General features: G+C 34.5%; 1 protein-coding gene across 7 annotated transcripts in view; it reads right to left on the bottom strand.

Moving 5' to 3' along the window:
- Positions 1–26132, bottom strand: part of CEP112 (centrosomal protein 112) — a 595424-nt gene that overhangs the window by 138046 nt on the left and 431246 nt on the right. For 6 of the 7 annotated variants that reach the window (XM_056817267.1, XM_007482762.3, XM_056817268.1 and 3 more), the window contains one exon: positions 15049–15198. The exons of the other annotated variant lie outside the window; for it this stretch is intronic. In XM_056817267.1, coding sequence (XP_056673245.1) covers positions 15049–15198 — 150 coding nt within the window. The remainder of the gene's footprint in view (positions 1–15048; positions 15199–26132) is intronic. 7 annotated transcript variants of the gene reach the window in all.

Genomic DNA, 26132 nt, shown 5'->3' on the forward strand with positions numbered 1-26132 from the left:
TAAAATGAAATTTAATAGGGATAATGTCAGTTATGGAGAGGCAGTGTAGAAGAGTGCAAAGAGAGCTGGCTTCAGAATTAGGAAAGCCTCTATTCACTTTTAATATCTTCTGGCTTGTGACCTGGGCAACACTATCTAAATTTAGGCCATTCCCTGAAGGAATTTGCCCCTTTTGGTTCAGACACTACTATCCTAGAGTTCAAGTTCCTAGTCTGATGAATTCCTTTCATGGCTCATATATCTGGGGCAGCACTAGTTATTCTACACTTAACACCCCAATTTTCTTACTCCTTGCCCTGCTGCTATGTTAGCTACTTTGTTCCAATTGCCACCTTTTTCATCTCTGTAACCATAAACAGTCAGTCAGTCAACAAGCATTTATTAAGCACCTACTATGTACCAAGTAATGTGCTAAGTGCCAAGGAAAAAGGGAAAAGACAGTCCATAATCTCCAGGAGTTCAGTCTAGGAATACCAGCATGGCTGCTGGAATTACAATTTACAAGTCACAATTACATATATTATCTCACTTGAGTCTGTGAAATATGCAGGGCAGATATTATTATCCTCTTTTTAGAGATGAAGAAACTAGGGCTCAGAGGGTTTAAATGAAAGGCCCAGAGTACCCGGCTTAATAGTAGAATTAGTAGAAGATTCCACTTTCTTGATTTCTGTTATACTATTCCTTCACACATATCACTAACCCTTAAGTATACCACCTTTCAATGCCCAACAAGTCTGTGGGAAAAAGACACATATACACCATTAAGCAATAAGTAATGTCCTCTTGACCAAATCCAAATTATCTTCTTTTTAGTTCTGATCCTACTTGGCATCGTTTTTGCAGTTAACATTGTTGATCACCATCTTCTTTCCATATACTTTTACTTTCTCTTCCCTTGGTTTACATGATATTTTTTCTTCCTTTTCTAGTCTCTCTTTTTCTCTAGTCTGTCTTCATTATCACCTCTTTCTATTTTTATTCCCTTAATTCAGGGGTGACCAAAGGTTTGTCTTTTTTTCTTCATATTTCATTTATTTCTGTAGATGCTGGCATCATCTCTGTGCAGGTAACTGGCAACTTCATATTTATGGTTTCATTTAACATTTAAGAAACATCTGTTAGTGGAATCCTCAGGCATACAATTGTTATAGGCACCGGAAAGATAAAGGTTATATAAGACGGGCCCTTGCTTGCATGGAATTTGCAGGTCAGGAGGAATATAAGATACTATCATAGATCATTATAAAATTCTCTTAAATGATCTATTTCAACTATTCAATATCCTTAATGTTTGATCAGCTGGCACCTAAAATCTAATATATACAAAGACTTCTATTTCCTAACTTCCCTATTTTTGTTAATGACATGATTCTTTAACCAATTATCCAAGCTTTGGGGTTATATTTAAGTTCTCTCTTTTACCTCCTGCATCCAAATCAACTGTAAAGTCCTTTTGAATATACTGTTACTGTGTCTCTGCAATTGCTCCCTTCTCTCTTTTCCTACTGCTGCCTCCCAAGTACAGGACTTCATTACCTGCTTCTTGGACAACTACATTCAGGACTCTGCTGGAGCCAGTTCAATCCCTTTGTTAAATTTTCAGTGTGAATATTTACACCTTGGAAAACAGCAAATACTACAAATAAAAGCTTGATTTATTGTTTTATTGATTGTCTAGATTTAAGAAAGCAATGGAGAAAATGTTAATATAGATTAAACTTAAATATGTAGCATGTGCATCTTGTTGTTGTAACAGGTTGTTAAACATTCATCAGTGCACAGCTGCTTGAAATGATCCCCTATATGATCTGTAAACCTCCAATCTTATCCTTCTACAATCCATTCCTGACAACAGAGCCATATTACTCTTTACAAAATATGTATCTAATCATAAGACTCAAAATCATTTAGGGGTTTCCTATTGGCTAAGAAATGAAAGCCTACATTTCTTAGCCTGACCTTTAGTATGTTCCCTTACAGTGCCAAACTATCTTTTCACATATACTCTTTCCTCCAGCTATTGTATATCTAAGCAAAACTTGATCACTTGCTATTTCCCCTAAAGACCTTGATTTATTTCCCATCTCTCTGTTTTTGCTGACACTCCTTAGACCTGAAAGGCTACTTCACATCTCTGCCTTCTAAAATCCTAAGCCACTTCATATGTTACTTCCTTCAATGAGGCCTTCCTTGAAGTTAGAAATGTTCTTCAGTTTCTCAGATCTTGCACACAGTATTATATCTCTCTGATGCACTTACCATATTCCATTTTGTATAATAAGTAGTTAGATATAATTACTTAAATCCCTTACTATATTGTAAATTCCCCAAGGATGAGGACTATGTCTAATGTTTGTTGAATTTAAATAACTTATAGATAGATAAAATATATAATAGTGTAAAGCCCTCCTAGAAAATGTCTTTAGTTTGATCTATTCAAAACCTCTTCTGCATTAATGGAATACTGAAACAATCTAAAATAATTTTTTATAATATTACCATAGAATTATATTATGACATTACCAGTTTCTACAACATTAGGCCTTGGGGATGGCATATTTGAAAACTTCTGTGGGAGGCATATGGGAATATAGCTGCCTATAATTGGTAATTACTCTCCAGGTTATAAAAAACATATCAAGATAGTCCCTTAATGGAAATTCATGATAAAATTATATAAGGAAAATCACTGCTTACTTCTTAAGATTAAAAATAATACTATTACTTTTGAAATGATAGAGTTCCAGCTTCCAGAAATCTCTGTGCGAAGGAAGGAAAAGTGATTCTGAGCTTGGCCAGGGATTAAACCTCTGACTGATCCCCTAACAGAATAATCATCAATGTACCAGTCAATCAACACACATATATTTAACACCTACTATGTGCCAGGCTAAGCACTGGAAAAACAAAATAGTCCCTGCCCTAAAGGATCTTTAAAGGATCTTATAATCTATTAGGGAAGACAACATGCAAACAAATATATAAGCAGGACTGGACAAATAGAAAATAATTAATAGGGAAGACATTGGAATTCAGAAGAGCTGGGAAAGGCTTCCTGTAAAAGACAGGATTTTGACTGGGACTTAAGGGAAGTTAGAGAAATCAATTGGCAGAACTGAGGAGGAAGAGTGTTCTAAAGCTTGGGAGAAAGCCAGAGAAAACACCCACAGTCTGTCTTATCCATGGAACAGCAAGAAGACTAGGATCACTGGATCAAAAGATATGTGGTAGAGAATAAGTTGTCAGAAAACTGGAAAGTTGGGAGGGATCTAGGTCATGAAGGGCTTTAAACATCAAAGAGGACGTTGTATTGAATCCTAAAGATCATAGAGAGCCACTGGAGTTAATGACATGGCTGGACCTACACTTTATTTAGGTAGACCCAACGGCAGGTTGTAACAGTTCAGGAATGTGGTAGTCATCTGCATTAAAGTGGTGGAAGGGTCAGAAGAGAGAAGGGAGAGTATTCGGGAGAAGTTGTAAAAGTGAAATTAACAGACATTGGCAACAGATTGGATATTGGGAAGGAAGGCTGAGAGAGAGTAAGGTGCTGAGGATACTTTCTGGTTTGTGAGACTGAAGGACTGAGATGATGGTGCTTTCTACATAGGAAAGGTAAGAGATATGGAGGGTTTAGGGAGAAAGAAAATGAGTTCTCTTCTGGCCACGTTGAATATCCAGTTTGAGATGTCTCACAGATAGTCATAGAAGCAAGACTGGAGGTCAGCAGAGAGGCTGAAGCAGAATAGGAAGATTTTAAGAATTGTCAGCATAGATAGTGATCATGGGAATTGATGAGATCACCAAGTGAAATATCATAGAGAGAGGAAAAGAGGGCTCAGGACAGAGCCTTGTGGGAAATCTACAGTTAAAAGAGAATGAGCTCAATGAAGGAGGAAACTGAGAACGAATAGTCTGTTAGGTAGGAGAAGAACTAGGGGAGAATTGTGTCTTAAAAACCTAGAAAGAAGAGAGTATCACGGACAAGAGGATAATCAATAGTGTCAAAGGCTGAAGGCAATAAATGCCCTTTGAAAGATTCAAACTTACATGGAGATTAAAGAATTTAATTTTAAAGAATAATTCTTTATTGCATCATATTAATTAAATTATGTTAAAGAAAAAAAGCACAGAAATAATAGTAAACATCACCAATGAAACTGACAATGAAGCAACATATGGGGACTTTGGGGAAATAGTAAAAGCAGTCCTTACAGGAAAATTTATACTTTAAACATTTTCAGTAGCAACAAAAGAGAAAATGGGAATCAATGAACCCGGAACAGAAATTAAAAAAAAAAAAAGATAGAAAAGCAACAAATAAAAACAACACTAAAAACAGAAATTCTGAAAATCAAATGAAAAAAAGCAAAATCAAATTAATTTGAAGTATGAGGGGGTACAAATGAAAAAAAGCAAAATCAAATTAATTTGAAGTATGAGGGGGTACACATCAACCTTCTATTGAACTGTCCTTCTCTTTAAACATTGGCTGTCTCCAGCAAATGAGAATGCTTTTTGGCATATGGCACAGTTTATAGTGAATCCATAAGTCAACACTCTTCTATGAAGTACATCTACCATGACTGAAGGACCTAGATATTAAACTCACCAAAATAAATGGTGTAAAATTTAACAAACATTATCATTTTACAAAGCACTTATAGATTACTGCTCTTCTTTGTGCCTCCAGAGACCTTTGTCAAAGGCAATAAAGAAAGGAAAATCAAGCTTTCCCTTATCACAGGAAAAATCCAATCTTAGTAGATTCCAGCAAGGAAAGGGGATCTGGAATTGGCTGAGAATCACTCTCCTCATCTGGTGATAAACCTCTTTATTGTCAGTAAAAAAAATTTTTTTTTCTTCTAGGATTCTGAAACACAAATTTTACATGAAAATCTCTCAATGGACCTGCAATGTTTTTTTCTGGGGCAATACATCAGACAATTCACATAGAGCTAAACTCAGCTTTCTTTAGGTAAAAAAGGTTCATTTAAAAAGATAAAAAAAAAACCACTTCTACCTATCAGACTGCTCTTTTAACTGTAGGTATCTCATTGGGTTATGTCCTGGGCCCACTTTTCTTCTCCCTCTATACTACTTTGACTTGGTGATCTCATCAGTTCTTATGGATTTAACTGCCATCTGTATGTATGCGGATGATTATCAAATATCTACCACCCCAATCTCTCTGCTCCAACTATCCTTCAGGCATCTTCAACTGGATTTCCAGCAGATATTATAAACTCAAACTATCCAAAACAGGATTTCATTGTTTTTCTCTGTAAATCCTCCCCTTCCTCCTACCTCTCCTATTCTGTAGAGAGCACCACCACTATCTCAGTCCTTTAGGCTTAAAAGCTATGGAGTCATCCTCAACTCCTCACTATCTTTCGTCCTCCATATCCAATCTCTTGTTAATGCTTGCCAATATCATCTTTGCAATATCTCTTAAACACTCTCTCCTCTCTCCTCTGACCATACCATCACCGTTGGGCAGGTCCTTATTACCTCATGTCTGGATTATTGTAATTACCAGCAATTCTGACTACTCAAGTTGCTCCCAATCCATCCTCCAATTAAGCCAGCAAAATGATTTTCCTAAAGCTCAGGTACAACAACCATGCCACTCCCTTACTTAATAAACGTCTCTGGTACTTAAAGTCTTTCTAGACCTTCCTATCTTTCTAATCTTCATACTCTCTGCTATATATTCTTCAATCCAGTGACACAGGCCTTCCTAATATTCCACAAACAAGACACTCCATCCCTTTCTGGCCATTTTTTTCTGGCTGACCCCATATCTGGCTTCCTTTAAGTATCAATTAAAATTCCATCTTTCACAGGAAGGCTTTCCCAACCCCTTTGTTCTGAGTTCAAATTAAGACATACTTACTAGCTGTGTGACCCTAAGCAAATCACTTTTGACCTCTATTTTTCTCAGTTTGTTCATTTGTAGATGGGGATAACAATATCCTCTACCTTCCAAGGATATTGTGAAGATCAAATAAGCTAATATTTGTAAAGCATTTGGCATATTGCCTGGCAAATAGTAAGCTCTATATGTTAATCATTATTACACATGCCTTTTATCTTTTCCTTATTCCCTTATTATTTTTTGTGTATATTTGTTTATTATCTCCTCATTAGATTGTGAGTTTCTTGCACACAAGGATTATCTTTGGCTAGGCCTAGAACTTGTACACTTTTTAGTACATAGTAGAGCTTAATAAATGTTTAATCACTGACACTCAAAAGATCCAAAGGGGTGTGGTACTCCCTGAAAATGGTTAGGTACTTGAAGATTACTTGGAGTTTCTAAGCTATTAATCAAACTATCCTTTGGCCATGCAGTTTACAAAGATCTCAGACAATGTGTTTAGACTCATGTTATAATAAGGCAAACAGTCTAGGTTTGCTCAAAATCCAAACATAAAATTAACATGAATTTGCTACCCCAAGGTGTTCTAGGCTGATCATATCCTAGCGATTAAACATCAATTCTACTCATAATAGCTTTCATACAATAAAACTACTCCTATAATCTAATCTAATCTAATCTAATAATATAATATAACATAAGATAATATAATAGCTATCAGTAGATGATCATTAACCAAGAAAAAATGTATCAGATAAACTAATCTAACTTGTGAAGCACTAATTACAGTCTAAAAACCAAAAGAAATAACATGCTAATTCTTCTCTAGTAGATCCTTTCAATAAGAGGGCATACAAGAAGGAGAGTCCCAGATGAAGAATCTCTCTAGTAGATCTCTGCAAATATGTTGGGGATGAAATATATCTAAATGAAGATCTCATGGTACATTGCTCCCTTTGAATAACTCCCCCAATATAGCACTGCCAGGTTTGGAAGACCCATTGGGATGATTATAACTTTAGGAACTCTGTTGGACTGGACTCCCTATAACTCTTGAGCCTAATTGGTTTGTTTCCCATTAATTGTCTACCACAAGTCACAGGAAAGACATTTATTAAGATGGTATAGTAAAAGCAGTAGCTACAAAATACTTCCACCATCAATCTAAGGCACATTTTCCCACAACAAAAAACACAGAGCATCTATAATAAAAGTGAGTCCAAACTTAGAGAACACTGATAATGAGCCATATACATGGAGAACACATGAGGCCAAGGTAACAAAAAAAGTCCTTTGCTACTGCAAGGCCCGTAATGTCCTTTTTTTTTCCTCCACTAGTTTTCATGAAGCTCCCTTGTGCGCAAGTATTTCATCTGGGTAAACTGCTCAACTGGGCATCCAGAGTCTGCTTCTCTCTGCAGTACAACTCTCAAATGTCAGTGCCAACTCTCTTGAGTCCATACTTGCCTCTCATCTTTGCTGGCCTGGGGTCAAATTTCTTGAAGCTGTTTTTGACATCAACTGACTGCCCTTTGTATTCTGTGTTTGTCTGTAGGGTATATATTCGTTCCCTCAACTCTACCTCAAACTCTCCTATTAATGTATGACGTGTCTTTCTGGGTATCTACTACTAGATACCGTGGTCAATGGGATTTGGGGAGAAGAGAAAAATTCCTTTCTTGACCTCAAAGAGTGATCTTCAGCTCAGGGGACAGATTCTTCCTCCACTTTACTATAACACTATCTCACTCTCAAACTGCATCAACTCATTTTTAAGTCACTCAGATAGGCAGTCATTGAACAATCAATGGTATTGATCACTTCCCACTCACAGAGATTTCATACTTTCTAAAAGGATAACAAAGTGTTTATACCTTTTTAATACATGAATATATCATCTCTGCTTAGATCTTATGATATAACTAATTGAGCTGGGGGAGTAGTTAGGAATGGAAATAAATCCATACATCCTTACCTATTATTGTTATTTATGTTAATCAGTGGTTAGATATTTGCAATGTCTAAGTATTCTTGGATTATGAGTGTAATCCTTTAGAAGCCATAGTTAAGTCTTTCAGGCCATCCAGACATTAGTTAGGACCAAAGAAGGGAATGACTCTAATTAAAGTATTACTCAGCATTTGATTAATTTGAACTTTTTATAATAAATGCCAGTCATACCAAAAAAATATTTCTTCTAAATATTCCATTCGAGAAGGTACTGAGAGCTCTTCAAGTGTATTCTTAATAATTTTTTAATGTTAAATTACATTCAGAATAGTTTTAATATTAAATGAATTTAATTGGGCTCTATTTTTGAAAAATAGCCATTCAAATAGAACATGTGTGGCAACTCTCACAGTATATTTGACTCAGAACATTTCATTCCCCAACTATGCAAGTCAGCAAAATTCAAGGGAAGAATGAGACATAGTGGAAAGAGCTCTAAGCTGAAAATTAGAAATATTGATATTCAACCTACACTGCTACTAAATGAGTCTTTGGGCAATACACCACCTTTTAAAGTTCTTTTAGCTATAATATGAGGTGGGAAGACAAAAAGTTCTCTTAAAGAATGACAAATGTTTCCAATAGAAAAAATATTCATTTGTTTTGTTGGTTTCTGTTTACAAATTTTCTTAGCACTATTAATCTTTCAGATCATCCACTTTGGGAAATGGTTACATACTTAATAACTAGGCTTTAGGTTGTTTTTTCACTTTCCTAATATCCCCTGTGGTTAGCACAGTGCCTGACACAACAGTAAACAGTATAAATGCTTTTTGACCAACTGGTTCTGTCTTGACTTGGCTAGGTTGCATATTAATCTTTTAGAATGTATTGAGAAACTTAAAAAAATTTGTAGTAGTATTAATACCAATTTAGGAAGGCACAAAGAAAATGCTCTTTTCCTTTGTGCTCTCAATACATAAATACAGGGGAGATGAGTTAAATGATGAATTGGCTACAAAGTCATCTGATGCCAGACAGTTAAGAATTCTTTCTTTCTCAATGCTCCTGAAACCCCACAATGAGGTTTGTAATTCTTTTTTGAAAAATAGATTTCTTTAAGCTTTTAGCACAGTGATAATTTCCTAATCTTTTGAAACATTCTTTCATTTTTCTTAAGCCCTTCTGGTAACATGGACCAGATTTCTAGATATCCTACTGGCAGCTGACCTTTTGCTGTGAACTCAAGTCAGTGGCTAAGGGAGACATGCATCAATGCTTTAAAATCCCTTTTCTATGCCTCCAAGCAAAAATTCTACAACATTTCTCCTTGATATGAATGCTCTGCTTGGACATCTGGCTTCACAGTGAGGATCTTTCAATACACTATCTTCAAAGAAAGGACTCAGCATCACCGGTATAGTGATGCCAGAAGATTCTTCTGGAGCCTTTCTATAGAAATGTTTCTAACAATTCTCACAAATGAACTTATGTGTATATAATGACAGTGTTGTCATTTCACTAATATTTGAACAATTTAGCTCTGGCATGAAATATTTTCTTTATTCTTTATTCTAAAGTCAACAAATCGTATGACTAAAAATTTTTTAAACGGTGGACAATTTAGTTAAAATTTGCCTACCCTGGTCAACTATATCAGTTACCACTTAACTATTTTGCCACTGTGTCTACTCCACCAGTAAATGGGATTTATAACTGTGATAATTCAATCAGTGAAATGATTTATCAGATAAACAATATTAATAGACCAATACTAATTGACTTTTCTTTAGAGTGTGACTAGACAAAAGGTGGAAGTTTTAAAATTGATATATGTAATTCTTTTTTCACTGAACAAACTTTCTTTCATGAAAGGTCTCCCTACTCCTACTACTTATTTGAGAGGTGTTTTCAGTCTTCCTTTCCACTACTCTTTGTTAAGGGCTCTTTTAGAATTTACATTGTACAAGCTCTTTCTAAGGAATCACTTGCAGGGAAAGAGCCTATTTAACTATATGAACAGTTAGCAGAGCTCTGATATCACCAAGTAAACCACTCTTTGTTTAAATTCCATTTTCATGACTAATTGGTAGCTTAGTTTAGATCAACAAATTTGCTTATGCTTGCTAATAATCAAAACTGGAAATCAGGATCAGGTTTGTGACACTATCAAAGACTATAAAGCATATGTAATAATGTTATGGAGGGTTAAAGACATCTGGAGAATGCTTGTAAACTAGATTACTTAATTTAAAGTGCCCTGAAGGGGAAGAAAGAAGCAAAAGAGCAGAGGTATTAAAGTACTGGTTATATTTGTAAAAAAATAAATTTTGCAACTTTAACTTGCTTTAATAAAACACAAAAGAATTGTAATCTAACTCCTAGCATAGTTTTGTGGCCCTATCACAAATATACAATTAATTACTCAGTGGTCAACTTTCTGGTGACAAACCTCTCTGAGTTTAATGAGGCTGGTTCATGAATGGCAGATACACAGCCCATTTCCAGCTCCAAAGGTAAGGCCTCTTCAACATAACACACCTATTAGAGTTTGTACTCAATTGGCAGAGTTGGGATCATCTCCATACCACAAATAAGCAGACCCAAGAGGAGTTTGCCAGAAAAACAACCCCAAGATATTGTTTAAGGCAAGAGAGACAACTAGATAGCTCAGTGGAGAGAACACTGGGACAACAGTCCTCGGCAAGTCACTTAACCTCTGTTTGCCCTAATCCACTGGTGAAGGAAATGGCAAACCACTCTAGTATCTTTGCCAAGAAAACTTTATGGACAGTCCTGGTGTCCAAGGGATCAGGAATAGTCAGACACAACTGAACAACAACAAAAGATATTCCTTTTTCTACTGGAGTATATAATGTTTTCCTATTACCTACTAAATAAAATCCAAATTCTTTAGCTTGACATTCAAGGTCTATCATTACTTGGGCATAAGATAACAGTTTACCTTATCTCCTACAACTAAATGCCCTGTGTTCAAGTCAGATTTGTGTTCTTACTATCCCCAGAAAATAGAATGCTTATTTTTGCTTCTTTGCTCTTATTTACATTACTATTTTTACTACATTTACATTTTTACTACATGTACATTTTACTACATTTACATGACTATATTACTACATTTACATTACTATTTTTTCCTACTGATAGATCCTCTTTTCCCCTCAACTATACCCCTTGAAATTTGGTTGTCAATTCCTCAAGTTTGGCTTAAGTCTGCTTCTTACACAACACTTTCCCTAACTACTCCAACTTACATGCATCAATCTATCAACATGTATTAAATATTCACTATGTGACTATGTGGCACTGTACTAATCAATGGAGATAAAAATACAAAATGCTTCTTTTAAAATAATTTAATTTTTGGTATTCTAACTTAACAAACATTTCCATATATAAAGAACAGAAGAGAGGGTTATATATAAAACCATTAAGCGCTATTATATTCAGTGTTATTTTTAAAAGGGAATATATAATACATTCAACATGTTAATTTCAAAGCCATCCTGTTCTATTATGCCCCTCTGAACTTATAATGACCATCTCTTTTGGGGGGGGGGGAGAGGCATCACTATCACAAATTCCCTTTCTTTTAATTCCTGATGTCCCAAATGAAAAAAAAAAACCAAACAACCCTCCCTTGTAATGAATAAACATAGTCAAGTAAAATAAATATACATATTGGCTTTATATATCTTATTCTCCTCCTCTTTATCACCTTTCTATCAGGATGAATACTCTTTCCACCATCTGTTCTCTGGAGTTATGGTTGATTAGATTAGTAAGATTAGAAAGAAACCTTAAAAGTTCTTTTGAAGTTATCTTTTTAAAAAATCAACAACATATTGTAATCATTGAATATATTTTTCCTTTGGTTGGTTCTGCTCACTTTATTCTGCATTATTTTATATAGATCTTCCCATGTTTTTTCTATCTATCCCTTTCATAATTTTTTATGGTGCAATAATATTCTCTTCCATTCAAATAACTAACTTGTCCAGCGATTTTCCAATTGATGGATACTCCCTTTGTTTATGGTTCTTTCCTACAGTAAAAAAGGACTCTGAATGTTGTTATAGATATAATTCTTTCCCCTTTTCTTTGATTTATTTTATGTGTCTCTATGTCGGGAGAAATCTTAGGGTATGATTTTTGTGTGATATTTCTGGGTCAAAGGGTATATATATGGCTTGGGGGATGGCTCAAAATTGCTTTCCAGAATAACAGACCTCTTCACAACTCCCCCAACAGTGTATTAGTAGTATGCCTGTTCCTCCATAGCCTCACTAACCCTAGTTGTTTTGCATTTTTGTCATCTTTATTAATTTGGTGGGTGTGAGGTGAAATGACAGAGTTGTTTGCATTTCTCTAATTAAAATACTACTTCTTTGAAAAGTGAAAATTCCTAACCTCAAGGCACTCAACTTCTATAGTATGCATAGGGGGAGAGAAGAATCTTTCCTCTCTTTGAATGCCTAAGGCACTGACTGAAGGACACAGTTTTGAAAAGCACTCTTATATTTCGCCTTAGTTATTATTTCACATTAGTGTCCCCAAGAAGTCTGTAAACAGCTCCTTTTGGACAGTCTGTCTTACACATGATTTCTTTTCAATTAGGCAGTTTTCTAGTATAAACATTCCATCCACAAAACATTACTAGACTAATGAAATGAGTTATCTCTGTACTAGTATAGATGAGATGTGTAATAGAGATTATTTTTCATAGTTAGCTTCATTAGTGACTGCTTGTAAAGACATGCCATATTAGTTACAAACATAAGTCAGGGATTCATAATTGGCAAGGGAAAAACTAAAAAACAAAACAAAACTCTAAACCTGGGTCCTATGGACCTGTAGTTTAAAAAAAAAAACCAAGGTTTCTGACAACTGATTTTCAATAAATTGGTTTTCTTTGTAATCCTATGAATTTTATGTATTTAAAATCATTATTATGAAAGGCTCCACAGGTTTCACCATACTGCCAATATTCATGACAAACAAAAAAAAATTTGAGAATTTCTGCCCTACATATATGTAGTAATGTAGGGATCCATATGATTATTATTGAATACAAATCTATTTCTTAAAAAATAAACCTTATGTTCCATTTTACAATCAATACTATGTATTGGTTCCAAGGCAAAAGCATTTTAAGGGCTAGACAATGGGGGCATTAAGTGACTTGCCCAGGGTCACACAGCTAGGAAGTGTGTAAGGTCACATTTGAACCCAGGATCTCCTATTTCTAGGCCTGGCTCTCAATCCACTGAGCCACTTAGCTTCTCCCCACAAATCTATTTCTGAAATAGTATTTTCGCTGAAATTATCATACAAAGGTAAACAACTAATAATAGCTAAAATAATTAAACTGAGAAAAGATAAGGATAGTGTTGAAAGAGATTTTACTACTTAAATTGTTCTAAAACAGAAATATCATTTAATGGTTCTACACCTACTTGTCTGTTGTAACATATGTTCTTTTAGTTATTTTAGGCACACATGATTAACTTTATTATTTCCATGAAAATACAGCATTTGATGAATGGTATTGGACAGGGCCATTAGTTTCAGAGTAACACTAAAATAAATGGAACACTGGCAGAAGGAAAGCATTTCGTGACTTCATAGAGGCATTTATTTCTAAGAACATCTTAGCACAGTGATGTGGAGTTGGACTACTTTATGCAGAGTATGTCTGTAATGGGATTTAATTTTTTTTAACTTTTATTTATTTTTAATGACTTCTCTCCATCAGTATTTGCAAATACAAATGGGAAAGACATATTTGCTACAAATTGGATCTTTTAAATACGCATAGTTTTTAATTGTAGTCAAATTGTGTAATTCAGTTTAACAAATCAACATGGCTGACCTGGTCGGAAGGATATTGTCTTGTATACTGTGAAATATATATTTCTATGTGTGAAAACTTAAAAGATTTTAAAAAAAGAACATAAAAACAAAGCTCTTATTTTTCTTTAACTATTCATCTGGGGAAACAAAAACCATAAGGAAAATAGAGAAAATGTCACATACAAAAGTAATAAAATAACTTAAAAATGAAGTATTTGGACTAAATAATCTTAGTTTCCTTTATGCCTTAAAATTCTATGATTATGTAGTTCTGTTAATGCCTGAGTACATCTCAAAATGTATATATGCATTAACTTATTAAATTCTGTCTTCTAAAATTATTTGTTGCAGAAAAGTAGTGGGGCATAGGGGTAGGAATGGTATGGGGAGGAAGGACTCAAAAGCAGGCTTCATTGGGTTTAATGTGTAACTTTCAAGAATTCAAGAATAACGAAATTATTACCAAGTTCCTTTTTTCATTTTAAACTAAATTTTTGAAAGGTTTCCTAATGCCATTCCTCATTGATTAAATACTGCATGATGCTGAATTTTGCATTCCTTTTTCTGCTTTGAGGAAAAAGATAAAACTGTGAAACTTTCTTGCCTAACATTTATAGAATCAAGGACCATAGTTTTCTGTTTTTACTAAAAGTAGATTACTCCAAAGTCATCGAAAAGTAAACCATGTTCTAAGCACTAATGTAAACATATAATATGATAAGCATAAATAAAACATGTAACATTCCACACTTAAAGTTATTATGTTTTTGAATAGAGAAAGGTTATTTGGCAAGAAATGAATTTGGTTTAGGTACCAACTGCTACATTTATTAAGAGATAATATTGTGGGGGCATCTAGGTGGCTCAGTGGATAGAGAGCCAGACCTAAAGATAGGTAGTTCTGAGTTCAAATGTGACTTCAGATACTTGCTAGCTATGTAACCCTGGTCAAGTCACTTAACTCCCACTGCCTAGCACTTAACATTTTTCACCTTAGAACCAATACATTTTGATTCTAAGATGGAAGGTAAGTGTTTGAAAAAGAGAGAGAGAATAATGGACTGAAGTTGCCATTTCAATTTTCTATATTAATTTTCAGGCAAAAACAAGACATTTTCAACATCCTCCACCATAATGGGCAAAACTTTCTCATTATGACTATTTCTATGTGGGAATGTTATATTTTCCAAGGAAGTAAAGTAGAGTAAATGGAATTACAGAGTTATGTGAATTAGACTGATATTTGCATTGATTTGCCCATTGCAAAGAATACAGTACTTTTTTTTTTTATATTGCATGAAAGCAGCAAGAACCACTGGTGACAAAAGTTTCCAGGTTACCTTGATTGTTCTGTCATTATCTCTAATCATCTGCTTCTTTTCCTCTTCAAACTTCTTCATCACTTCCTGGAGGCGCCTTTCAGCTGCCAGGTGTTGGCGGCTGCTCTCTTCCTTCAGAGAGGAAATCGTTGTCTGAAGTTCAGTTATGATCTGAAATGAGAACAGCAGGCTGTAAGTCCTAATTCTGCAGTAAGATGCATTGATTTCTACAAGTATTTATGGTAGATAAGATCCAGCAAACTTTAACTACACAACTTTCTATTTTAATTAGCATATCACACTACTATGTATAACATTTCACACAATAAAATACTTATAATAAAAATTATAAATGGCACCAAACTTAACTCAACTAATTTGGAAGACTCTGTTACTCTAATGCCCCATAATACATTAGAACAAAGGGCATCTGTGATCTCAAAAATCTTAAATGTTTGAGATTTTTAAGAATTAAAAAAATTATAAGCCATAAAACTCAAACAGAAACAGATCACATAGTATATTAACTTAAAAGTCCACAAATTAACAATACCTATGTGGCACTATATTTTTATTTATTTTGTTAAATACTTCCAAGTTTCTTTTAATCTTTTTCAGCTGCACTTGGGCAAGGCCAGGGCTCTAAGTTTGACACCTCTTTATTTCACCACTGAAATGAACTAAGATGCTACTCTAAAGTATTTTGACCTGTCAACAACTAGCACCATATAATTTAAACAGATTATTTTATTCTAGCCTACATAGAATAAAATTTTTTATTCTTCCTTTGTGTATATATTTTTTATCCAATTTTCTGTATGTGTTATTTCCCTCAATTTAATAGAAGTTCCTTGAGGGTAGGTTTTTTCCCTAAATTCCCCAGGGATTAATAGGGTGTTTAGCAAATAAGAGTCACCTAATTGAAGCTTGTTGAACTGAAATGAAATTAAGGTCAGATTTGAGAATCCTCTGTATACAGAAGCTCTGTCTTTTTCAAGTCCTACAAATGCTGACTCTGTGTATAACAGGATTCATTCTGGGTTCTCCCACACATTCATCAGAAAGGTACAGAATTCTACACAATTGAATGCTCTGCAGGGAAGTAAATTAATACCATGCTCTGACTGTAGATCCTAAGTCCCTTCAGATATTTGAATTCAATTGAAGAGCACTAGATTGATCCTAGTTTAAAATGACAAGTTCAGTTATTATGAGTAAGTCAATTAATGTTTTTATAATTCAGTTTTTTTAGCTGTTATATGGAGGAGAAAGCTGAACCATAGGGATGAAATGGAAAAGGAGAGTGCACATGTGTATCAGTACAGGGGCATATGTATATCTACAGAGACTGTGGTGTGTGTATGTGTGTGTGTGTATGTGTATTTTGGCCCAGACTTGTATTTTAAGGGAATTCTTAAGAGAAAATTTCCTCTGACTTATTGATAGGCAAATGCTTTATAACATTTACTCTAGGAGACTCTGGGAGGTTAGGTGATTTGTCCAGAATCACAGTAAAAACAAGTTGGTGGGGTGTGGGAAAGGAAGAGGGGAGATTTGGACGCAGGTGGTTTTGACTCTAAGGCCACCTCTTACCCACTATCTATGTCATGATGCCTAGTATCTATATCTATATTCCTGGATCTACATGTGCAGAGTTACTACAATGAAGAACGCACAGCAGCTAACCTGGGGGGCAGAACATCAGTAGGTATGAAATGCTCTTTTATTTTTATGTGTCAATGCCAAACAGATAAAAGATTAACCAGGAGAACCATAATTAGGGCACTGGGCTTTCTATACAGGCTAGCATTAGCAAAATCTTTGTGCTGGTTCTGGAATGGCCAATTAAGGTTACAAGTTGGGCTACATGCTATGGAAGGTGGAAGTGAAAGAGTTAGATGACAGCTATTTGTTGTAAAACAGCATAGCTTGAAGGAGTCTGAGAGGCAGAAAGGAAAAAAAAAGTGTTTGTGGAGTTAGGAGTGCCCTGGGTTTAAAATACTACATCTGACACTTACTAGCTTTGTGACCATAGGCACATTTCAGTGCCAAAGATATCCTCATCTATGGTTCTTTCTCATAGTTGGCTTTCTTCTAGATTATTAGAGATAGCTCTTTTGACTAATTCCATAGCTTTATAAAGTAATATGGCTGATATTTCAGCTATGCAAATGCAGTTAACTGTTCTATATCAAGTTGTTAGAATTTCTTCATACTTCCTAAAAAAGAAATTCAATCACCTAAATTTTTTTTTATATAATAGACCTCTTAGTGTGTAAGCTAGTTTCATATCCATCACAAAGTAAAAATTTATCCACACATAATTTGCAAATGTGAAATATGCAAAACCATAATACTTCATTATCTTGGGGGAAGAAGATGGGACTTAGTCAATTGGAGGTCTTGATTCTCCTCTCTTTCTCCACTCATAGAAGCATTAAGCAAGGTCCTGACCAAGAATACTACTTGGCAGCCTTAATTGATATATGTTAATCAAATTGATATAATTTAGTCAAATCTAGTTACATATCCTAGAAGATAGAGAAAATGAGTTCTAGTCTGGGAAGAATATATGAAACTATTTGGGTATGAATAGGGCTTTAGCCCATATAGGTAGGGAGTGGTTGGAGCTAACAGTTCCCTAGAAATAGCAATATCTGTTTGTCTATGTGTCTAATATGATATCTCTGCACACCCAGACCAGTTGTATCAGGTACTGATACTGGTATTGAGCCCATAGGGAGCATGGTTTCCTCCTCTATTCCATCTCAGCCTCACAGAGAGATGGTTATACTTACCATCACTTCCAAATTCTCAAACTCAGAAACTGCCTAATCTGATTAGAATATATAGTCATTCCCCATCTAGCTCAGACTTTACTCCAAACCCTGTTCTTTGTCCTGGGAATTCCAGTCCCTCCACTCCACAGTTTACCCAGGCCATCATCCCTCTGCTGATTACACATTCCTCTTTTCCCAGTCTTGACTTCTTAGCAGCAAACCTCTTTAAATCTATACTATCTTTTTCTGAGTCCCTTGTCCTTTCATTCTAACTATAATCTTGCCCTGCCAAGAATCAGCTCAATATTATTCCCTCTTTCTACTATCTTTGCTTTAACTCATGATGCTGAATGAAGTAGGGGAAAATCATGAGACTGTGCTGGCTGGATCCATAAAAATTAATTTTACATAATTTCTACCTTTGTCTCAGTTTCACATGAAAAGGTGCTTCTCTATATGCACAAGTGAATCAATTTTATCCTATCTTCTCTAGCAGATTGTCCTTTCTATTTCCCACTCTCTCATTTATCGTCAACATCTTATTGATACTGACTACCTCTCCAAAGCTCATGGACGTGCTTATATCTCCTCCATTCTCAAAAAGCCTTACTAGATCCATCCATCTCCATTAGCTATGCTTTTATATCACTCCTTCCCTTTGTAGCTAAAATCTCTATAGATACCAAAAATTTCTTTCCTTTCATTCTCTTAACCCTTTACAGTTTAGCTCCCAAATCCCTAACTCAATGGAAATTGCATTCTCTAAAGTTATCAATGATCTCTTAATTGCTAAATCCAATAGCTCCTTTCAATCCTCATCTTGACTTTTCTGCTGCTTGCTGATCTATCATTCTCTTCTCCCTGACACTTTCTTCTCTCTAGGTTTTCATGACAATACCCTTTCTTTTATATATCCTAGAAGATAGAGAAAATGAGTTCTAATCTGGGAAGAATATATGAAACTCTTTGGGTATGAATAGGGCTTTAGCCCATATAGGTAGGGATGGGTTGGAGGTAACCTCTTATCAGTCTGATCATAGCCTCTCTTGCTGTATAAATCATCCAAATCACAACTACTAATCAGTGCCCTCATAGATTTTGCTTTTGGCCATCTACTCTTCTCCTTCAATAGTATGTTACTTATGTGATCTTTTGTGTGATCTTTTCAGTGCCCATGGATTAAATTATTTTGTTCTTTTTTTTTTAAGTCACTGGTGCTTACTGAATAGAATACATAGTCAACCCTGTGTTTAGAGCTAAGTGAATAATTATATTTTTTATGTAAATGATGCTAAATCTACCTAACCAAGTTTCAACCTCCCTGCTGAACTCCATTTTTATATGTCCAAGGTCCTAATCTTGAACTGGATGATCTATATTAAATATTAAGCTCAACACTACAAAATTGCATTCATTATCTTTCCCCCCCAAACCCTCTCCTTTTCCTAACTTCCTTGTTACTATAAAGGGGACCACAACTGTCCTAGCCTCCCACAATCTGGTGTCATCTTTGACTCCTCACTCTTGCTTCCTACCCCCAGATATCCAGGTCTTTGCCAAGTTTTATTACTAAGTCTTCTTTCCATCTTTCTCACATCTCTTCTATGTGTTTCCTTCTCTGCTCTGACACTTTTGCTGCCTTGCTGCAAGCCCTCATCATATCATGCCTGGACTGTTGCAATAATCTACTACAAATCTCTTCCCACTAAGCTCTACTAAGCTGTCAAAGTGATCCTCCTAAAGCTCAGGCCTGATTTATGTCAACCCTCTATCCCACTCAAAAAACGTTAATCAGTCCCCATCACCTCAAGGGTCAAATATGAAACCTTCCATTTGGTATGCAAAGCTCTTCATAACTGCCCCACCACTTTTCTAGTCTTCTTACACCTTTGTAATACAAGGACACTGGTGTCCTTGCTGTTCCTTGAATAAGATACTCCATTTTCTGTCTGGGTATTTTCAGTGGCTATCCTTAATGCCGGGAAGTCTCTCCTTCCTTATTTCTACCTCTTGGCTTTCTCGGCTTCTTTCAAGTTCCAGTTAAAATCTCATGTTTTATAAGAAGTCTTTTCTATATCCCTTAATCCTAGTGCATTTCTGATTTTGATTTCATCCTGTATATATTTTTTATACTTAGTTCTTTAGATATTGTCTTTTTCATTAGACTGTTGGGTTTGAAAGTGAAGACAGTATTTTGCTTTTCTTTGCATCTTCACCACTTAGCATCTGGGGCACAGTAGGTACTTAATAAATATTTATTGACTAATTGCCAATTATTTCTACTTTGCAGGCCACATATTTCTTTTTCACAATTCTTAATTTTTTCTTAAACTAGTCAGGAAAACTGGGTCTTCTGACTCATCAGGTGATAGGTGACTCATTTTCCATTGTCTTGTGATATTTATAGATGTATGGACTCAAAGTTCTAGGATAAATTTTGTTGTTCCTGAGATTGCTGGAAATTTCAGTATTTTTTTCCTTATACTCTATGGTTTGCCTTTTGGTTTCTTTCTCTTTGATAGCAATTTCACCAGGGATTGGATCTCAAAGTTGTCTTAACTACCTACTTTTTGAGCAAGTCATGTTTCACTGGCCTCATTATTCTCTACCTTAAGTTCGGCAGGGACAGGAATGGATCCAGCTGGATGCATGACCCAGAAGAGAAGCAACAGATTATGGTATCTACTAATCTCATTCCACTATTTCACCTCTTTCTCCATAAGAAGCTGCTCAAACTTCACTTTTTATTGAAAAGTCTTCTATTATTAAATATTAAAGTTAATGGGAATCTAGTTCATCATCATGATCAATGGTAAATAACTATGTACAATATTTGAACTTTGAGAAAGATCATAGTAGATTTTATTTCCTTATTTATGGAAACATAATTTCACTATTCAGTTTATTCAAAGGGAGTAAAGTCTCTTTTCAAGAATTGTCTTTGCAACATTTAGCTTATGTTTTCTTTAGGAAAATCTTTTAGGCCTCTTTCCTCTAAAATCAAATCTAAATTATTTTTCTTTAGAATCTAAAAAAAACCAAAACCCTTCTTTTCTCTAGAAAATCTCTCAGGCCTCTTTCTGTTTTCTCCAGTGCTTACCTAGACAAGACAGAACAGTTTTCTTCAGCTTTTCTCAAGCCATCACTTCTAACAGCATCCTGCCAGACTGACTCCTCATAGAATCACAATTAAAACCCTTCAAACTGCTAGCCAAACTACCATTTCTACATTATACTTGGCTCTTAAAGGTAAAGCAACTATATTTATAATCTCTTCTTACAGAGAATTTCTATGGGAAAAGATTATAGATACAGTTGCCATATTTATCTACTGTTATATGTAATATTCCATGAAAGTTTTAGATTTCTCTCCATGCCCCCACATTTTAAGTTCCCTGAAAATCATTTGATGGTTATATCAAATTTGCACTTATATTTTATAATTTTACACATAATGCAATCCACAGACTTAAAAATAAGGACAAAAATACACTAGCAATAATCCTAATCAGAAAAAAGTTAACAAATTAAAAAGTACTAAATTATGTCTCTTTTTATCTCTCTAATATCTATCTGTCTATAATCTATCTACATCTTGACAATGAAATATATACATAGATGAAATAATAATCATTGCTCATACAGTTATCATCATCTAACCAATTGGTTAGAGAGTTTTAATTTTATTTCTTGTCTACTGATCTTTCTTATTTAAGTGGATTGACTTTATAAGCTCACTATTAGTATTTTTAAATTCTATGGTTTATTTCTTTACCCTTCAAGACCTTCAAGTTGAAGTTCTAGGCAGGAACTGCATTGCCTCTAGGTTGAGTTCACCCTTTCATCTAAACTGGGATCTTCCTCAGGTCTCAGAAAAGATATTGATTTTCTGTATGTAGCATCTGCTTTATTCCTAGCAGTACTGTTCTCAGCAATTCTCTCAGCTAGCTAATGATCTGGGCTTTAACATTCTTGAGTTATTGCTGCGATGTGACAGTTTCTTTTTTAAGAACCTTCTAATAATTTTTTTAATCAAATAGATAGCTTGTTTTATTTCTTGAAAAGACAAGTCTTTCTCCAATTTCTATTTGATCTGATATATCACATAAAACTTTTCTATTTGATTATCAAATATTTATTCAATTTCTGTTTCAAATTTAACCTCTAAACATCAAAGTCTTTCAGCAAAATTTTATTTTCCTTCAATTGTGGTAACACATTTGAACCATATACCACTACTTGAATCTTGATACAGGCTTCATAGACATCAGCTGTCTCTGAACAAGTAAAAATGATCTTCTTAAATGTACTTGCCATAGCTATGTCCATTTAATTTACTTCTTTAGCAGAAAACATCCCAATTTCTATGGCTGCACCTTGGTGGTGGTGTTCTTGTATCAAATAGTTGACATGAATAATAAGATGGTTCTTATTGGTTTCAGGGTTCAGGTCAATCTCTTATCTTCTACTGAATCATTTCCCAGTCCCAGACACATTCTCATTTCAATTACACTGAAATTCATCTTCTTATACACCCCATCTACATTCCTCTTTCAAGTACATTCGTCACTTACATTCTAATTTAGGCTAAAGTTTAACAAAAGGCACTTCTATGACTTTGCTCAAATTGGGCTGGCAGGTATACTCTCATGTATCCAACTGGTGAAATCTTTATTTTCTAAGTTTTTCATCTTCATAAATAAAACAATTTTGTCTACTTTTCATCTTTTCAGAGATGTAAACTTCTGTCTCTGAATCAGTATTATCAGATCTCTCTCTCTCTCTCTAACAACTACACTTGTTGGTCACCCCTCTAGCCTGCTATTTATTGTCATATTGATTCTTGTTATTTCAAAATTCAGGGTACTGTAGGAGTATGTGTAGATATTCTGCTTAATATAATTGCAACCTCATTTCACTAATCATTTAGTTTGGAACCTTTGTTTTAGTTTATGAGGCAATATTTAATAAACTGGAGAAGCCTTTTTCCACATAAGAAGTTGATTATACCTGTCCTCACTTCAAAAATCCTAATATCTTATATTAATTCAACATTAAATTTATTGTAATTTATTAACATAATCAATAGTAACACAAATACATAAATGACTATTTATAATATTTTAACTAAGAAAGACCAAAGCCAGTGTCACCTTTAATTATATTACATGCAGAGGGCTATTTTCTGGAAACACAATTCTACCATTCAGTTTACTTAAAGTACTATGCAAAGTCTCTCCAAGAATTATCTTTGATTCCTTGCAAAATAAAGTTTCAAATATTTCTATCAAGAAAATTGCTTAAACTTTTTCCTTCCTGTCTTTTCCTATGCCATCACACAGGATAAGACAACAGTATCTATCTTCTTTTAAGCTATCACTCTTAACCGTCTTCTCCAAACTGACTACTCATAAAATCATAGTGCAAATTCTCTAAACTGCCATCAAACTGCCATTTTGACAACATTCAATGTGGCTCTTAGATATAGTTTCTATGGGAAAACTTGTTGATATAGGTGTCATGATAGTGTTAATATTTCATTCCTCTCATCTTTTTAATGAAGTTTGTATATAAACATTCTTAGGAAAAAATACTAGCCCTATTATATCTTTTATATCTAATATCCTTTTATATCTATATCCTAATATCCTAATATTTTTGCTCTTGCACAAATAAAGTAACTGATTTTCATAGCTCAATAAAAGCATTAGTATGTAAGCATACTTTTTCTTAAGTTCATTGAAAACATCCTCAGTTCAGCTTCAGAAACAGAGAGGATGAAAGATATATAGTTTATCCTTTTTTTGCACATGATCTTGATTATGTCTGCTTGGTCTCTATATTTGGACAGTTTCTCAATATGTGCAGTTTGGAGATTATGAGGCTTTAGGATGGCTACCACTAAAAATGTTTTTAAGTTTTTCTGGATCTATTACATCCATGAAATTGTGAGAGTTCTGTGATAATGACCTAGTTCCAGTAGAATTTACTGGCTGAATTGTCAGGCATATTTTGAGGTTTGTATTTGTAGTATGGGGATTTGTTGCCTGTCAGTCTATGAAATGAAGAGAGCTTCTTTCTCATCTATAATTCTATCCACCGAATCATGTCTTCCAAGGTATTCAGTGGGGATTAAATTTTTACAGCCTGAAATGATGTGTTGCTCATTTTCTACCCTTTCTTTGCATAATTTTTGTCCGTTAGTAAGACAAGGTTCTTTAAGGAAAACCTTTCTTTAATTTGTGGGGCAATGACCTGGTTCTGAAATGACATCATAAACAAGTCTTTCTATAAACAAAATCTGTATGCTTCAGTAATTTGTTTGACACTTCTTTGTCAACATATTGTTTGAGTTCATGTAGATGTCATGTTTGTAGGGTCTTCTGATTCGACTCTAGGATCTTAGTTCTTTTATAGTCTTCAGCTGGAGGTAAATATTGTACATGGTGAAAGATATTTAATTTATTTTTCTTTAGATGATTGTAGATGCATATTACATATGCAGCTAGAGCATACATATAAATGCAACTTGATGTCATATGTAAATATAATTTTATACTTTAATTTGACTCACCTCTTTATGTTGGAAGCCATATAATTTTTATTTTGGGGAGATGACACTGTTAAGGCAAAAACAAAGTGGCTCTTTATCCCATAAAAATGCCATTTTTTTTTTGTTGGTGGCATATTTAAAATGAAGGATAATTTTCCAAATGGCTATCTACTACCCTTATATTCTCATTATATCAGTGTATTTTGTATACTTAAAGTAATTTGTCATTATTAATCATTTCAATCAATAGTTCTCTTTCACTTTCAATTTTTGTAAATACGCTAGAGTATGTCATCTCCATTCATGTCCCTGTTCTATTATTCAATTATTAATATTTAGCAAGGTTCCTACTCCTTATTTGATCCAGTTTACATTTTTGTTGTTAGACTTCTTACAATCATATATGTGACCATTTTTTTTTACTTCATCCTTTTTATGGTGGTGTCTTGCAATCCGTGATTTGTTGACCCCTCATTTTAATTACTTGGGAGTTTATTTTTGTTCCATGCTTTTTCTTTGTCTCATAAAATTTATTAACAGAGTTTTGAAGGCCCTTGGAAGATTTAGTATTCCTCCTTCTCATTTAAAGATGTTCTCTCATTTATTTGTCCTCTAGTCTTTTATCAATAGTTTTTCCACTTGAAATCTTTGGAGTTTCAAACTTTTAAAAATATCCTCTTATTACTTAAATGGATTCTTCCTCCACTGATGGATACACACCTAAGACTGGGCTGAAAAGCTGACAGCTTCATACTAAATCAGGGGATGTAAGATAATTTAAGGCAACTAAGTGGTGCTGTGCATAAAGTGCCAGACCTGAAGTGAGGAAGACTTATCTCCTTGAATTCAAATCTGGCCTCAGACACTTACTCTCTTGTTAAGTCATTTTATCTTGTTGGCCTCAGTTTTCTTATCTGTAAAATAAGTCAGAGAAGAAATGGAAAACCACTCCTGTATCTCTACAAAGAGGATCCCGAAGAGGGTCAAAAAAAGTTATGCATGACTGAAAATAACTGAACAACAACTGAAAGATTATTGCCTGAGTTGTATCCCAGTGCACCCTCTTGTGGTAGGGGTGGGGTGTGGAGAGAGAGAAATAGGATGGCTCCAGATCTAAGTTTTGGTTCCATTTTTCTATGGGCTCAGAATAGCCCAATGTTGGTCCCCAAACAGTTCTTTTCTGATCCAGCTGTGCTGTATTGGAGTTTGCTGCTATTTGTGTGGTGGGGTTTTAGATCACAGTCTTTGTAGTTTTGAAGGATCCTAACCTAGAGATCATCTCCAGTCAGAAGGTGACATTTTCAGCCTTTTTCTTTGGAGGCAGGCACAGATTCTTGAACAGAGGAGGAGAGTGTGGTCCCTAATCTGAGCTCTGGGTGGAAGCAAGCCCATAATTATGTTTGACAGGATCCTGGAAACTTCTGGGAGAAGGAGACTGAATAAATAGTTTAATGATAAAAGTTCTCTAGTATTAATTAATAAGGATTTTACCTTGGGTTTCTCTTTTTGTTTGTCCTATAGATTCAGCTGTTTACATCTGGGCACATAAATCCCTCTATATTTTTTAATGTTTAGAGAAGATGACTATGTACTGTTTTGACTCTATATATCATCTCAACTTTATCAATTTTGCTTTCAATCACTAATTAAGTAAATCTTGAACTTCTGAAATGTTCATATTTTCTACATTCATATATGCTTCCTTTTTTCTTATCTAAAGATATGAACAATATAGTAATATGGTTTACAAGTTTTCCACCAAAATAATAGGT

The sequence above is a fragment of the Monodelphis domestica genome, chromosome 2, assembly GCF_027887165.1.
Source record: "Monodelphis domestica isolate mMonDom1 chromosome 2, mMonDom1.pri, whole genome shotgun sequence".
NCBI classification, from domain to species: Eukaryota; Metazoa; Chordata; class Mammalia; order Didelphimorphia; family Didelphidae; genus Monodelphis; species Monodelphis domestica.